The sequence below is a fragment of the Trachemys scripta genome, chromosome 17, assembly GCF_013100865.1.
Source record: "Trachemys scripta elegans isolate TJP31775 chromosome 17, CAS_Tse_1.0, whole genome shotgun sequence".
NCBI classification, from domain to species: domain Eukaryota; kingdom Metazoa; phylum Chordata; order Testudines; family Emydidae; genus Trachemys; species Trachemys scripta.
Genome location: NC_048314.1, coordinates 21,543,719 through 21,561,273, shown reverse-complemented (window position 1 = coordinate 21,561,273; position 17,555 = coordinate 21,543,719). Strand labels below are relative to the sequence as shown.

Genomic DNA, 17,555 nt, shown 5'->3' with positions numbered 1-17,555 from the left:
ATATATATATATATATATATAATAGGGCAGAGGTGGCCAGCCTGAGAAGGAGCTAAAATTTACCAATGTATGCTGCCAAAGAGCCACAGTAATACATCAGCAGCCCCCACCATCAGCTCCCACCTACCGGCAGCCCCACTGATTAGCGCTTCCCCCACCCTCTCCGCACCCCCCAATCAGCTGTTTCGTGGCGTGCAGGAGGCTCTGGGGGGGAGGAGCGAGGGCACCGCAGGCTCGGGGAAGGGGGTAGGAAGGGGTGGAGTGGGGGCAGGGCCTGGGGCAGAGCCAGGGGTTGAGCAGTGAGCACCCCCTGGCACATTGGAAAGTTGGCACCTGTAGCTCCGGCCCCGGAGTCGGTGACTATACAAGGAGCCGCATATTAACGTCTGAAGAGCCGCATGTGGCGCCGGAGCCACAGGTTGGCCACCCCTTATAAAGGGAATTGTAATTTTATTGAGTATAGAAAATAATCAGTTGTGTGTTTCCTGAGGGGAAAGACACACAAGTCTTCAAATAAAACCCAGCTGAAGCTGATAGATTCTCTGACCACTATTCTTAGAACTCCAACATCTGGTTAGCACAGTCCATTGCTTAATAAATCCCAGGTCCTGTGAAATGGATTGAAAAGCGGAGTTTGCGTAGAATGGCAATTATGTCAGGATAAAAAGACTTTTTGTTTACAGTTGAGCATGCACCATTTTGATGTTTGTGGAATATAGCAAAACCCAGAAGCATGGTCCAAAGGAAAGTCTTATAATTTAGATGTTAAAGTATTGTGTTATGTGTATCTTAGCAGACGCATCTTAGCATTGTGATTTTTTTTTTAATTTTATTTCATTATTTATTTTTTGAATACATGTTCTTGTACTACATGTCAGAACTTTTGTTTTTAAGGATTTTAACAGGCTAAGGAGTGGGGGTGATGGTGGGGATGAATTTCAGTGGCATAGTGGTGGTTTTAATCCCCTAGTATCAATGCAGCTTTTGCCCGTGATCAGTTTCACCCTGGGAACTCTACAGTTGGCAACAGAGACTTTTGGACGGTAGTTGAGACTCTTAGCCGGAATGATAAGGAACTTCCTCTTCAATGAGTGTCCATTTTCATGTCTGCACCTGACAGCTCAGCATCACCCTAATGGCAGTTGGCAGACTCTTCTCAAGCTCTGAACCATTCAGAACTACTGGCTCTTGTTCTTCTTTGCTCCAGGAAACCTTTCTTGTAGAGTCTGGGTGAGAGAGAGGGCAGCCATTTCACAGCAGAGGACTAGCATGTATTCCTCTAATATGAAGACCCTTGAGCAGGAACATGTCCTTTGCTGAGGGGCCAAGGAGCTCCCTAAGCATTGTATCTCATCCTCCTTTCTAGAATTGTTTTTGATAGGACAGCTCTGAGAATGGGCATCTTCTTGGGTCTTCAGGTGATTTTTTTTTTTTTGTGGGGGGAGGAGGGAAACTGCAGCACTTGGCACCTTCTGTGATAGGTTACTCAGGATTCAGTGGTGTAAATCACTAGAATTATTTGCAGAAGCAATTGGTATTTTACCTCTTTCTTGGGCAAACATAGCAATGTGTTCTTCTTCTTGCTTCTAAATCAGCCTGACAAACAGGTTTCTACTATTAAATTCACAATCTTTCTTGGCAGAGAGAGAGAGGAAAAGGATTTGGGTAAAATATTGCAGTGTCTTAAATTTATATCTTCATATCTTTAAGGTACGTGGATTAAACATACTTCAATTCTGTGATTTCATTCACTTGCCCCAATTCTGCTCTCTGAGGTTTACAAATGCAGCTTTAGAGACGTCAGTGGAAGCAAAAGCAGAATTAAGTCCATAATGTGGCCAACATGCTCTTATTCTAATGAGGTTTGGCTTTGTCCTAAGGGATGTTTCTCATGATGATTTATAGCATGGAATGTGTAGTTGTATCTTTAAATTTTAATGATTTAATAGAACAAAGATGGTTCTGTTTTAACTATTAAAATATCTACATTTCTCTTCCAGAAGAGACCGACACTAGCCTTGGTGTGTGTGGATGGTTGCTAGTGATCATTTCATTCTTCCTCGTCCTTATTACCTTTCCAGTCTCAATCTGGCTGTGCATAAAGGTAAAGATGTTCACGTGAAAGTTTGATCCAAAGTTTAAAAAAAGCGCAGATTGTTTCCTAATAGTTTAACAACATTGTCCAATTCACTGTTTTGTCTCAAAACCCAGCTGGTCCTGATCCCTCTTACTTTGACCATAATACATGGTTAAGGACAATCCTTAACATCTCAGTGTATTCAAGCCCAGCACACAAGAATTGCCATGTTTCTGTAATATCAGTCAGAAAGCTAATTTCAGTGGCATCTCAATTACTACTCTGTAGGAAAGAAGAGGAAAGGGAGAACGCTGAGAGGTTGCGGGAGAAGAGAGGAATCTCAAATTTTCATCCCTGTCTAAACTGCATTGGAGGGTCAAAATAATAGCAAGAACAAGTATTAATTTTGAGGAGCCACTCCTTACATTTATAATGGAATGACAAGCACTTACAAGGTTGTCATCACTCAATTCCCTAAGCTTGGGGTTTCTAGACCCTGGGAAAATGCTTATATTTTGGCTTAATCTCAGTTTTTTGAATGCATTTCAGTTGGGGCACAGGAAATTATAAACCTTTTATTAAAAAGAAAAAAACACAACACAACCTGAAAAATTAGAAATGGAAAGGCCATTAGACCCTATCTAGTCCATCTGCCCCGCCTCAGTGCAGTAGTGCTCCTGATAGTGTATTTCCAATGTTTTGTCCCCCTTCAGGTGACAGAGCTGCCATCTCTCTCCTTGGAAAATTACTCCACATCCCAAAAGATTTAATCCTTTAGAATATTTTTCTGACAGATAACCCCCTTTAGTATTTGTTGCTTAGAACAGCTGGGGTGAGGACATGAAAAGTGTGCATGTTACGTTCTGCAAGACCAGGGACTGTTCAGAGTTATCCTTAATATATTTAGAAGCCAAGATATTGTATCTAAATTCTTGATGGAGACTTTTGTATTAAACATCTGATTTCTCATTACAGATCATAAAGGAATATGAGCGAGCCATCATCTTTAGACTTGGACGCATCGGAAGGGGTGGAGCAAAAGGACCAGGTCAGTCCTATGTAGGATCCAGCATAAGGCATGTGATTCAGTTATATGAGGTCTGCAAGATGAAAGCACATTGGCAGTGTAAAGGCACTTTATTAGCTTGGTACTTTTTTTAAATGACTCACCAAATGAATGAATGGATTTCTTTGAAATTTAACCCAAACAAATAGGCATCGGGTGGCCTGTCTTAGCTTAAGGTAAACATTAATTGCCTAGAAAATAAAATATTTCAAAATTATATTATATGTCAGGTCCCCTCAATATAAATTGGAGTTTAATGGTGGCAACTTTCTGAGCAAAACTGAAGAAATGTTTATTTCCCTCTCTAATTTATTGGAGGGACTGTATGGTGTTGGATGTGTCTTTCAAACTAATTTCAGTAAAACTCCTCTTATCAAGTAGCCACAATTATATTTAGTGGAGGTAATGTCTTCAACTTGCATTGGTTACATCGAATAGCTCTTTGTTTATACAGTGATTCCCTGTCCCCCAAGCTATTTGGATATCCAGGCTTCAACTCTTTATACCGGTTGTGATTTCTTTTGGAACATGCTCTGCCTTTAGGGTGCTCAGGGTCTGAGGGCTAACGTGCCTAATAAATACATAAAATTATAAATTGTTGTAATTTTATAGGGAGTGATAAAATAGGAGTCCTTGTAGTTTAACCTTAAATGAATTACATTAAAGGCACTGGATTCATAGCCCTTGAGAATGAAGGCTTCTGCTTATCCAGTGAGTAGTATGTTACAAGCAGTGACTCCCTAGCTTCCCTGTCCCCTCCTATGAAGTGAGTCTCATCCAGCCCTCCTTGGGCTATGCATATTTTTTAGGGGAGAATAGGGAACAGTGTATGAAACAAGCAATCTAATCAAATGAAGGCATTTTTTTTTAATTAATATGTGGGGTAAAGTTTTCAAAAATGCCTACATGACTTAAGAGCCTAGATGCTTTTGAAAATGGGACTTAGGTTCCTAAGTCACTTAGATACTTTTGAAAACTTTATCTGTGTACCTTAGAAGTGGTGCCAAGACCTTAAAGGATTACAACATTGATTTCAGCTGTCAAGCCTAATGCTGGGAATGAGCAGCAGAAGCACTAATTTCCTGTCATATTATCCCACGATCTTGGTGCTTCTGGAATGTTTTCCCCATGTCTGGACATGGGAAGTAAATAATGACATCCCCTCCCCAGTGCCAAGTAGCCACTTGTAACCAGATTTTCAAAAGAGCTCAACTCCCTAAAGGAGAGTCAGATTTTCAGAAGAGCTGAATGCATTGTCACACATTGTTGATATCTCTTGAAAATCCTAAGTGAGAGTACTAAGCTCTTGAAAATCTGGCCCCTGATAATGTCTGAACCCAATTTAAGATCCACTAACTGCAGTGCAAAACCCTTGTAGTGTAAAAATAAAAAAAAATAAAAATAAAAATAAAAAGCTGCCAGGATCCTGACAAACTGTCTAGAAACATTGAACTAGGATGAGATGATCACAAATTGTTGCTAAAATAAACTTGTATAAATGGTCCACTGTCTCATTATATGGGGTGGATTTTTGTGTTCAGGTCTATTCTTCATCCTGCCCTGCACAGACAGCTTCATCAAGGTGGATATGAGGACAATCTCATTTGATATACCTCCCCAGGAGGTAAGTTTTCCCCTTTTTCTAGGTAGTGTCTTTACTTATTATCAAATGTAAACAGAGTTCAACACTCTGTACCCCTTTCTTCTCTTTAAGGTTCTCTGAACCCCCTTCTACTTCCTGATTTACCAAGAGATGTTTTCCAAGGAATTCTCTCCAGCTATTGCCCTATTAAAATCTGTTGGTATTGATCAAATCAGTTTTGTAAAACATGCCAGTGGAACTTTGTGTGTTTGGATTCTGAGCAGTGTGATCTGACACATTCAAAACTCTTTCCTTATGAGGTTACTGCTCCAACAAGTTTGTAACTAATGTATTCTGAGGTGTAAGAGCAGCAAGTGTAGCTGGCCAAGCAGACCACATGCCCCCTCCTCCATGACCCTTCTCAAAGGCCACAATCCCTTAGACATGTACTCTACTTTTCCCAGCCCTGCACAGTGTAGTGTGTTTTTATTATCATCTTAAAAGGAACTAACATTATAAGCAGCCTCATGACTTTATTTTGTATGTCATTTTCCGTTGCCAGAGATCATCTCTCCCGAAGTCACACTTCGTTGTATCTATCCTTGACTATAAACTCCTTGGAGAGAGGCGGTGTCTTTGTTCTCTCAATTAAATGCCAAGCGTGTCTCTTGCGCTGCTTATAAATATTAAATAATAATACAAACATAATAGATCATTAGAACTTGCTTGGAAAGTCTCTGCAGTGTACCATTCCCACTGCAATCCAGATATGACATCTTAGTCCAATTAAAAGCATGCAGTGGATGCTTGGCAAATCCATGTCTCATTCCGTTATCAACAGCCATAAGAAAAGCAATAAATAAAACTGGTATCAGGCCAGATGAAATCCATTAGGCCTTCTCGCTGGGAAAACTAATTTCTTAAGTAGCCAGCTGATGTGAGTGGTTACTCACAAGCTTTTCTAGAGTAGTTTTGAAGTGTTTTTTCCCATTCCTCCTGTTTACAAGGAGAGCCAAATTCAGTGCTTTCACAATACAAAAAAAAAAAAAAAAGTCATAACCTTGCTGCTGCTTGGGAAGTGGTGCTTTTAAGCAGTACCATTCTAGCTATTCTTTTCATCTCTGTGGAAGCATCTGAATGCAGAGCTGTGTGTCCCTTGGCAAACCACAGTATTTTCCTCTCTCCTTTGAACCGTTAAGAAGCGATATAAACATTCGGTCCTGAAGAAGAGAGAGGGCTTCTGCCCCAGGGTCTGGTTAAGTTATCGTATGAGTGTTTGCAGTTTACATTGTATTTATGCACGTCGAATAGTAGAGCAATTTAAAACCTCCTCATCCAGCCAAAGTCAAAGCTGTCTTATGCTCAGAGAGGGAAGAGCACAGTTAAGTATTGTGTTGAGCCTTCCTATTCCTATGTATGTACTTTTGTAACACGTGCTTTAAAGAGGAGAATGGAAAATATCAAAGTCCTTTCTCTGTGTTAAGTAGGTGATGGGGGTGTTATAAACTGATGTAAATTGATTGCCTCTTGCTATACTTGGAGTGCTGGATTATGCAACATGTAATTAAGCTATTTGTCTCCATAATGTCCTACACCAATAAGATTGCAAAAAGGATTATTCAGAAGAAAAGCATCTGCAGTTGCACGTATTGGGGAAAATACTTGCAAGGCTTATCAGTACCTTGGGCATTAACTGGCAGAAACCTCTCTCTATTGTATAACTTTCTATGGCAAGGTATCTTATTGGGGGGTTTACACTTCTCTCTAAAGAAGCTGGCATTGGCCACTGCTGAGACAGGGTCGCAGGCTAGATTGGTTTATATGGCCATTTCTGTTTTGTCAGATAAGCACTGACTAATTTCAGGTTTCAGAGTAGCAGCCGTGTTAGTCTGTATCTGCAAAAAGAACAGGAGTACTTGTGGCACCTTAGAGACTAACAAATTTATTAGAACATAAGCTTTCGTGGGCTACAGCCCACTTCTTCGGATGCATATAGAATGGAATATATATATATATATATGTGTGTGTGTGTGTGTGTGTGTATGTATGTATATATATATATATATAATTATACACACACACACACATACATACAGAGAGCATGAACAGGTGGGAGTTGTCTTACCAACTATGAGGGCTGGTCCACACTAAGCCCCCAGTTCGAACTAAGATACTTCAACTTCAGCTACGTTATTCACGTGAATAACGTAGCTGAAGTTGCGTATCTTAGTTCGAACTTAAAGGTACTTGCCGTGGGTCCACACGCGGCAGGCAGGCTTCCCCGTCGACTCCGCCTACTCCTCTCGCAGAGCAGGATTACCGGCGTCGACAGCAAGCACTTCCGGGATCGATTTATTGCGTCTAGACAAGACGCGATAAATCAATCCCAGAAGATGGATTGCTTGCCGCCGAACCAGCAGGTAAGTATAGACGTACCCTGAGTGGCCAATTAAGTAAGAGAAAGAAGGGAAAAAAACCAAAAACAAAAAAAAACTTTTGAAGTGATAATCAAGATAGCCCAGTACAGACAAATTGATAAGAAGTGTGAGAATAAGTACTGTCTGTACTGGGCTATCTTGATTATCACTTCAAAAGTTTTTTTTGTTTGTTTTTTTCCTCTTACTTAATTGGTCTCTCAGAGTTGGTAAGACAACTCCCACCTGTTCATGCTTTCTGTATGTGTGTGTGTGTATATATATCTCCTCTATATATTCCATTCTATATGCATCCGAAGAAGTGGGCTGTAGCCCACGAAAGCTTATGCTCTAATAAATTTGTTAGTCTCTAAGGTGCCACAAGTACTCCTGTTCTTTTTGCACTGACTAATGGATTTGTCTTCTGGTTTACCCACACCTACATGGAAATTCCTGTTTGAGGCATTCTTTTTAAAGAGCAGAGTAAAAATACCACTTCCTTTTTTCCTATCTGGTTACTAAGTAGGTCACCTACTTTGTTCTTCTTTTATATATTGACACACATAGTCAGGTGCATCTTATCTGATGAGTGTAATCTCATAAGTAATGTACCATGGATGTGAGAATCACAAGCACCCTATATCTACTATGAGATGGCACCCACATTGTAAGTGACCTCCCCACATATACAAATATCAAACAAGTCCTCTGTCATTATACATTTTGATTGTCTGCTTTTTTGCTCTTAACCAGAGAGCAATCCTTAACCACATGTGAATGGAATGGTCCAAACTCCTACCTTTGCATTTAAATAAAAACCATGGAGTTCTCAGCCCTATTGCTTTCTGAATGTTCTCAGAGCCTCCCCTGACAGAAGGACCTAGGGATTTGGGCACTCAATGATGTACGCTGCCTCACACTACTATTCTGTCCAGGGTGCTAATATGAGGTTTGCCCATTCTCTAATATATGGTATCTGTCCTTTTATCTTGCCACTTTGCTTATGACAGATTAGTCTGTTCTGCTTCTGTGAAATATTCTGGAACTAGCGAAGTAGGACAAGTATATTTAGTGTAAATGTCTCTTTTTACTGAGGGTTTGTTTGTTTGTTTTTGTTTACCTATATGGGGATTTTTAACACCTCATGACCTTGAGGTCAATAACACCTTATTGCAAACCTAGCAAAAAGTTACGTTTCAGTGACAAGCAGTTTGACCCCAAATTCCTCCTAGTCTAAAGGAGTTTAAGCCTGAGATGGTTCATTCACTTATATGCATATATGTAAACATACATACACATGTGTGCCCCTACGCATTGTATTCTTTTGAGATAGAAACAACCCACAGTTTTAGGACTACCCCCTCCTGGCAGACTCAGGATTGTTCCCCATATGGTATTACCAGCATATAATTGTGAGGGAAAAAGATATAAATTTAGGTACAGAACTGTACCTCTTAAATACTTTACTAAATTATCTTTAACCCTAGAGAAAATGTTGTGACTCTTGTTGCAATTTTGAAAGAAAAAAACAGCTTTATTATTTTGATGGATTTTATTACAAATTAGGAAAAGGCAACCTTTAAATCAAAACTACTAACTACTATAATTGTTACTGAACTAATTAAGGATTAAACAGCACAAATATCAAATCAGAATTACAGTTAAAATGGAATCAACTATTGATTGTGTTCATCCAATGAGCCGATCAAGACATGACTCATGAAGTTAATGTAACACATGATCAGTTTTATACGTACACTCCCTGGAAACCTAAGGAGGTGCCCTGTTACTAGGTGACTTCTACAGCTGACTCATTCCCTGACCAGTTTATTTCTGCTATGATACGTAGTGATTAACAACCCATAAGTTCCCTTTGGGAGCAGAGTAGTTTGCACAGACACATTTGTATGGTCCATGTTAACACAAAGTGATTTAAAGGTGGACTTAAAATTTGGATACGCATATGCTATTTCTCACACACACACATTTGCTCATTCACATCTTAGAAAGTATTAAAGGAAAAATCATAATTAGGGGTGATAGCATTCCCTGTCAAACCACAATAGGAAAAAGAAAAAATTAAAATAAAAAACCAAGCGAGTGACTGGAGTTCACTGGTCTTCAGAACGTCAGAGGCAGGACTGCAATTCAGGGAACCAGAGGATGTTGTCTCTGCTCGATAGTTTATACCTTGTCTGCGGAGTTACAGATTGTCAAGTACCTCTGAGTTTCTACATGTTCTAGATGTGAACAGGGATGTAATAGCTTCTTGTTTCTTATTTCACTCATACTTAGACTCATCCATATTTCGTTCTCTTAGTATTCCTTAAAATATTCTGGGCTTTTTGCTGGCAAAGAATTGGAGCGCTAGACAATTGGTGGCCTGATTGGATGAGGGTCATCTCAGAGCAAAAGACCTGTCAGATTCTATTAATATAAATCCTATTTAAGCTTAGAAGAAGAAGAAAAAATTTACAGAACCTAAAGAAAATAGAAACTTGTAGACTAGGCCCCACTCAAATAGGCCCGTTTCTCTCTCATAGTAGTATAATTAGAGTTTCTTCTGTTGTCTTTTTCATTCTTCGTTGTTGTTCTGCTTAATTATTAGACTTCTTACCTCCCTATAGATCCTTACCAAGGACTCTGTGACAGTTAACGTGGATGGAGTGGTTTATTACAAAGTCCAGAATGCCACCCTTGCTGTTGCAAATATCACAAATGCTGACTCGGCCACCCGGCTCCTGGCACAAACCACCCTGAGGAATGTTTTGGGGACCAAGAACCTCTCTCAGATCCTGTCTGATCGAGAAGAAATTGCACACAGCATGCAGGTATGAGCAGTGCTGGGTGCATTGCTTCTGTATTCAGAAAAGCTGAACTATAGGGCTATGAGCACCTTGCAGGGTCAGGCTTGTACACCAGTACAGAGAAGAGCCGAGCATATCTAGGTGAACCTTGGATTTGGGGTTTTGTATGAAGCTTCCATGAGAGCTGTTGTGACAGCATACAAATATAAAAAGGAGCAAATGAGGCAATAATGGGCTAGTGAGGCAATGAGATCTAGTTTTTAGCTTTAAAAATTGTAGGTGGCAGGGTGGAGTAAAGAAAAATAATCCCAAAGAGGCAAAACTACTGCCTGACTCTAATAAAAAGGTCCTGCCCTGAGCTGTGAAGACTGCTGCAAAGGGATGCTAGAATCGTGGTCATGGACCCTTGAGAAGACCCTCCCCAGCTTGATGCAGACAGAATCTTGGGACAGAGGGAAGACCACTGTTGCCTGAAGGGTGGGTTGCACCAGTATTTCAGGCCGATGTTCTAGTTCGAAGAGATGACCACCAGCTTGTGTTCCCTTCTCAAAATGTTTGATATTACATGGTTCAACGATGACACAACCATCAGCTAAGTGCATTGAGATCCTCAGGTGCAAGGAGATGTCCAAATATTAATATTATTTATTGACTCAATTCATGTGTTCTGTGTCTTTGTTTAAACACTACATTATTTTTTTTTTTACCCATGATTTTTGTAATGTAGCCAAGTAAATGAATCTAGCACCTTTGTCTTGCCTCTTTAACAGGTCACACTCGATGAGGCAACAGATGAATGGGGAATTAAAGTGGAACGCGTGGAGATTAAGGATGTAAAGTTGCCAGTCCAGCTACAGAGAGCAATGGCTGCTGAAGCAGAAGCTGCCCGGGAGGCAAGAGCCAAGGTAATACAGTAGCTTCAACATACTTTGCATTTTCATCAATAATGTCACGTGAAGCTCTCTCTGCGGATGGAGATCTCCAGCCAGAATAGCATGGGGTATGCAGGGCAAGATTCTGGTACAGCTGTCTTTGGAAGCCAGCACTCATCCTGGGTCACACCATCAGTCTCACTTTTGTGAACCCTGAAATCCCAACCTTCCCTACCTTCCCCCCAAGAGCAAGTTCTGAAAAACGTAAATAGAATGGAGTCTTGAGAGATCACGTGACCTAGTGGCTGAAGTGTGAGACTGTCATGACTTCTGCATTGTTTCCAGCTCTTCTATTAACTTGCTGTGGCTTTAGGCAAGTCCCTTATACTCTGTCTCCATTTCTCCATTTGGGGGGTGGGGGGAAAAAGAAACGAATGCATTAGGGAGCTCATGAGGCTAAATGTTTGTAAAGTAGTCTTCATCCATTTGGTGGTGTTACTCCCTTTTGCTTGTAGTGTAGGGTGGGAAAATCTGATGTAAAACATTTAAGATCCCCTGAGACTTCTGGTTTTGCTAGGTGGAACTCAGCCCTGTTGCTAAGCTCTGGGAAGCTCTCTCACTGGAAAAGACCTTGTGCTGTGGAACTTGCTCCCTCTGCTGGTTTCCAGATCCTCTGGGGAACCCGGGAAGCATTTTGTGTGTTTTGTTTTTACTGAGTTAGCTTGAGTGTGAAACTGCAGGTTGTGTTTAAGAATTCCAGTCTGAGACAGGGATTCAGAAGTTTGTCTCTCACTAGTAGGAACACGTTAATAGTCTGCTCAGAGCCTCGTCTGATCAGAAAAACAAATCTTCGTTTTGAAACCTGAAGATCACCATTCAGCAATGGGAGGTTTCATCATAGTCCATTTGATGCTATGGAACTTACATTTGACTTAAGGGTATCCTTTTATTTCCCTTTTGACTCTTGGCATCCAACTTCTTATTCATTATCATTAGGGCTACGTGTCTGTCACAGAGATTGCGGAAGTCGTGGAGTCTGAGACTTCCTGTGACCTCCATGACTCCTGCAGCAGCCAGTGTAGCTGACCTCAGGGCCGCCCAAGCAGCTATGCCTGGGGCCAGTTGCTCAGGCGGTCCCGTAGCCAGCCCCACTGGCCGCTGCGCTGGCAGCCCCGGGCAGCAGGCCCCAGGGACTCAGCAGTCCTGGGGCGGTCGGAGCAGCTGCTGGCCCCTCAGGCCTCCCTCCTCCCGGTGGGGGCCAGAGCGGCAGCAGGCCGCGCCCCCCGCCGCCCCCCCCCCCCCCCGCCCCCCCCCCCCCGGGGGGGGCCGGGGCGGCCGCCCCCCCCCCCCCCCCCCGTACTCCTCTCCCACTAGCGGGGGCCGGAGCAGCACCGGGTTCCCCCCACACAGCGGGCCCCTCCAAGATTCAATCATGAGTATTTTTAGTATAAATCATGGACAGGTCAGGGGCTGTGATTTGGTTTTTGGCCCGTGACCTGTCCGTGACTTTTTTACTAAAAATACTCGGATTAAATCACAGCCTTAATTATCATATACAGACAGAGGAGAGACCCACCCCTAGGGAAATAGTTAATGAGACCTCTTGAGCCACTTGTATATTCCTGTTTAAAAATTGTTCAGACTCTTTTATATTTCTGTGGGAAAATAAAAACAAGAGCAGATCTGTATTTCATTGCTAGGAGTTATGGAAGGTGAACTTGGGAGGGCAGCTAGAAAGAGGCCTTGGTTCTAGGCAGTAACTTGTATTTCCAAATGGTAATTCCTAAACCTGTTCTGGGGTAGCTAAACAGTATGAAATCTGCAAATAATTTCACTTAGTCTGATGGTTAAAAGGATGGAGACTCATTGCAAGAGTAATCCGAGTGGACTATATTCTATAGAAAGAAGTATCCTCCACATACCTACCTTGCCCCACTCAGGACCCAGTACACTATAATTCACCATGCCACCACCCTCATCCTATCCAGTCTGGCTTCTGTGGGTTTAAAGGGATCTGGTATTGATGCACAGTCTCAGATCTGGACCCCCAGTGGGGTTACTAGCCGGTGAGATCTATCATCATGAGTTCTGATGTTGGTTTAGCTGTTCAGTATGTTGCAGTCACCCTTAAATCTGAGGAAAACCACTTTATATCTACCTCCCAGCTTGTTTCATAGTTTGATATTCAAAGTGAATCTTAGGCCACTGAAATATGAAGACGAGTTTATTCCTCTCTCTCCCATCCCATCCCAATCCCTCCCAGGGTGTAGCAGTAAAGTCAAAGAATATTGTGCTTTGATTTAGCTTACAGTAGAAGCCATGTTTAACGTATAGCTCTGTTGCACAGCAGTGGATTCAGGTTTAATTGGCCCCTCTGCTCAGGTTTCTGCAGTACAGTTTCCACTAATACCCACAAGAAGTGCCTACAAGGTGCAGCAGCAGCGTGTGCTATAGTCCCTTCTGCTGGATCCTAAAGGGGGTTGTTTGGCAGGGTCCTGGCAGCTGTTTCATAAGTACTAAATTCACGGCCATGAAAAACGTGTCACAGACTGTGAAGTCTGGTCTCCCCTCATGAAATCCGGTCTTTTGTGTGCTTTTACAGAGTTCACAGGGGAGACCAGCGTTTCTCAAATTGGGGGTCCTGACCCAAAAGGGAGTTGCAAGGTTATTTTAGGGGGGGGTCACGGTATTGTCACCTTTACTTCTGCGCTGTCTTCAGAGCTGGGTGGATGGAGAGCGGCGGCTGCTGATCAGGCGCCCAGCTCTGAGGGCAGTGACCCACCAGCAGCAGCACAGAAGTAAGAGTGGCAATACCATACCAGGCCATCCTTACTCCTGCACTGAGCTGGCGGTGACTCTGCCTTCAGCGCTGGGCTCCCGGCCAGCAGCCGTTGCGCTTGAGCTGCCCAGCTCTGAAGGCAGCGCTGCCACTAGCAGCAGCGCAGAAGTAAGGGCAATAGTACTGTACTCCTCCTCCCCCCCCCCCCCCCCCACACAACACTCCTTTTGGGGCAGGACCCCTACAACACTGAAATTTCAGATTTAAGTAGCTGAAATCATGAAATTTATGATTTTTAAAATCCTATGACCGTGAAATTGACCAAAATGGATTGTGAATTTGATAGGGCCCTATTCATAAGGTACAAATCTCTTAAGTTGTAAACCAAATCTGCACAACGGGTGCCCAAAACTTTTGTTTGAAGCTCTCTCATTTGAGCACTGTCTTGTCTTACAACGGAAGAGACTGAAATAGTCAAACTAGCCTCCATTTTAGCACTGTGCTAGACCTGCTGTTTCATGCATTTTTCTTCCTCAGGTAATTGCGGCTGAGGGTGAAATGAACGCCTCCAGGGCCCTGAAAGAAGCCTCTATGGTTATTTCAGAGTCCCCTGCTGCCCTTCAGCTTCGCTACCTGCAGACTCTGACCACCATCGCTGCGGAGAAGAACTCCACCATTGTCTTCCCCCTGCCCATAGACATGCTGCAGGGCATCATGGGTGCAAAACGCTAAACTGTTGGGATGTAGTGGGAAAGGGATCTTCCCCAGCAGGACTGGTCTGTGAAACCAAATTAGCTGCTACAGCTTAAAGCAATGTTAGCAGAGGGGATCTTTAAAGGGGCCTTTTTTGTGTGATACTTGAGTGTGTATGTGAGTGTGACTGATCAAAATCTTCTGCAATTTATATAAACAAACTCTGCTCTTAATTTCAAATAGATGCTTGTTTTAATGTTCCTGTGGGTCACAAGCGTTTCTAACCTGCACACACATCCCGTTTGCAAATGAGATGACCACTTTGTGTGAAGAGCTCACTTCTGGAAGGGCTGTGAGATGATCACACACCAGAGAAGTGGTTACCTCTCATCAGCCACACACACACTCTGAGGTGATGTTCCCTTTAGAGAAAAGGGTCCCTGGAGCTGGGTGTGGAGGGAATGTAAGCTGGAATCTCTTGGTAGCCACACACACTTCCTTCAGTTCTGCCCAATTGCTAAAGTAAAACAATGTGTATACTCGATCTCTCTGAAAATCAGGTCAGTGGCTTCTTAAAATGCAGTCCTCCCTCTTGCAAGATGCAGCAGTTTGCCAGCACTGCTGAAATTAAACTTTCCACCCCGCCTTGCTGTAACAGCGGAAAAGGCACGAGCACACTGTAGTTATGGATACAGTGTTTGTATACGCTATCCAGTTGTCACGGTTTGTCTGTCTGTATTGATTAATGCCTTTTTTAAAGAATTTAAAATGTCTCTGGATCTGCCTTTATTTGTGCATCCGCTTTTTAAAAGAATGTTCCTTTTTTAAAAAAAAATCTGAGTTTTGTTTGTACATAAGTAGCCTTTTTTGTCTTGATTTTAAATCTGCTTGTAAACCATTTGAAGTGCTGTATGTTAGTCCTAAGACTTGCATCTCTTGCAAATAAGGTAATTTTAAAGTCTTGTACTTCATGTTGTATAAAAGATCTATACACAGCTTTTCTGTCTGTTAGAGGAAATTGGTGACTATTTTTACTTGTTTTCTGCTGAAAAGCAACATTTGACATTCAACACTTACAGTTGTGATTGCATACTATGTGAAGATTTCATAACCTTTTACTTTTTGCCTTGTTAATCTTAGTGCAATGTATGGTACAAATTAAACAGTTCTATGTTCCAGTTTTAAAGAATGATGCAAGAAAAGAGAATTAGTTATTTGGTCCACTATTTCAACATTCAGGCAACTCCTCTCTTTTTCTGATCTCAATTGGAATACTTATTTGTAGTTTGGATTCCCTCTGACTCCCTTTCTAGTGTAATACTAGAAGTTTCATTGCTTTGATGTATCCAATTGATATTGCTCTGAGCAGTGCTACTAGTTTTACAAATCTCTGTCTCATCTGGCTGGAAGCGAATGATCATAACAGAGAGAGCAAACAGGCAATTAAAATTCTCACGGTGATTTGCATATATAGCTAACCCCAGAAGCATGTGGCTTCTTCAGTTCTGCTAATCCTCGCCTTCACTTGCTTATCTCTGAAATTCACAGCCATATCTTGCACCTGTTTAGCGGATGTAACTAGAGATTGTGGTGAGATGTTGAGCCAGATTCTGCACTGGAACAACTGCACTGAGCTGGGCCCATCTTTAAGCACGGGGTAGTTGGAATGAAGGACAAAAACAAACCTAAAGATAATGATGGATTCCAAAAGTGCCCTTGTTATCACGCTGCCCTTAATAAAGTATGTATTTTCTTGATCAATCACTTCTCGAGTGTGATTCATTTTATGCTTACATCACTTCTATTTAGTAATGGAATGAGCCAAAAAGCACCTTTTGTTCTTGACCAACATTTTCTGGATGAATTCTGACTGCCCCACAAACTGATTATGTGCATTAAGAACCGTTCCTGCAGCACTCCATTCTCCGTTGTCTGTGACTACTCGTCTGTCTTGTTCTTATACCTACATGCTATAAGTCAGGATTTCCTGTACGACAAAATGTAGTACGCAATCCTTTCATGAGGGCTTCTTAGCTGTAATACGGGCGATGTAAGAGGTGTTTATGGTGGAAGAGTCCAGTTTTGGTACCGTGTAATTAAGCAGTATGCGCCAGCTCCTTTCACTTGTAATGCACAACATAAATGACTTGAACCACACAGCTGCTGTTACCTCTTTGGGAATACAGATGTGAGCCTTTAATTCTTTCTACTACCATTTGACTGCCACCCATAGGGATACTGTTGACAAGAGCTGGACAACTCAGCCCTCCTCTTGAACAAAACAAAAAAATCCACATTCCTCTCTGATCTATCCACTCACTTTCTCAAGGCCTTGGACTGTTTGACTGACTAAGATATTGGAACATACGAAGTCTAATTTGAATGCTCAGTGCACTGGAGTGCCTGGCATTTGTTCTGTAGCTGTAAGAATTAGCAGTTGAGCTCTATTTGCCCATGCTAGTTAGTAGGGGATGCCATTAGCTCTGGAGTCCAGGGAGATAAATCACTGTGGGCGGCTGGGAAAAGGTTTTTATGGATTTGTGAAAAGACCCAGAGAGCTGCTGCACAATTACACAGACAGTAACTTGGTGCCTAATTCTAACCAGCACCTTCTTCTAAACCAGCACTGCTCAATGTTCTGTACTAAGGCTGTGTATGAACCTTTGATTGCACCTTTCCCCTTAGCTCACTCTATTGTTTCATACAAATGAAAAGCCAGGGCAAAGACGCTTTTTCTCTCCATATAAACCACTTCTTGTATGAGTTGATACCTGGAGTGATACCCTCTTAATTTGCTGCTAACGAACAATTTGCTTAACTTGTAAAGAAACACACAACTTTTCTATGTTTTACAGTGAGCTGAAGCCCAGATCATTCTTTTAATAGGGAGGAAACACAGACCAAAAAAGCTGAATATAGTTCTACTGAGTAGCAGTTACTATGCTGTTTTAAAAACTAGAGGCCAACTGTGGTGTATCTGCCTTCAAAACTAAATCTTTATAGGGACTTTATACTGTTCTCATGTAAAAATGACAATAGATTTTCTTTGAGAATTGAGAGGGAGTGTCCAGTCTGATACAATTACAGCCTGAGTGAAACTATCATTCCCAACATAAGAGCAGCTGCAGACATGCCGGCCTACCCTCCACTTAATATTCTGCTAGGACACTTCGCATTTACCGACTCAAGCACAGCTGTGTGAAGGGGAGCCACGATAACACAGCACCATTCCTTTCTCTCTAGCTGAGGGGTCTTGGCTACTTTT

The 17,555-nt window shown here is 42.0% G+C and overlaps 1 protein-coding gene across 2 annotated transcripts in view; it reads left to right on the top strand.

Moving 5' to 3' along the window:
• STOM (stomatin) overlaps positions 1-16,054 on the top strand; it is a 25,669-nt gene extending 9,615 nt beyond the window's left edge. The window contains exons 2-7 of one of the 2 annotated variants that reach the window (XM_034793670.1): positions 2,001-2,104; positions 3,053-3,125; positions 4,685-4,767; positions 9,767-9,970; positions 10,717-10,851; positions 14,135-16,054. In XM_034793670.1, coding sequence (XP_034649561.1) covers positions 2,001-2,104; positions 3,053-3,125; positions 4,685-4,767; positions 9,767-9,970; positions 10,717-10,851; positions 14,135-14,329 — 794 coding nt within the window. In that variant the 3' untranslated portion in view covers positions 14,330-16,054. The remainder of the gene's footprint in view (positions 1-2,000; positions 2,105-3,052; positions 3,126-4,684; positions 4,768-9,766; positions 9,971-10,716; positions 10,852-14,134) is intronic. The other variant, XM_034793671.1, reaches the window with a different exon arrangement.
• Positions 16,055-17,555: the final 1,501 nt, after the last annotated feature.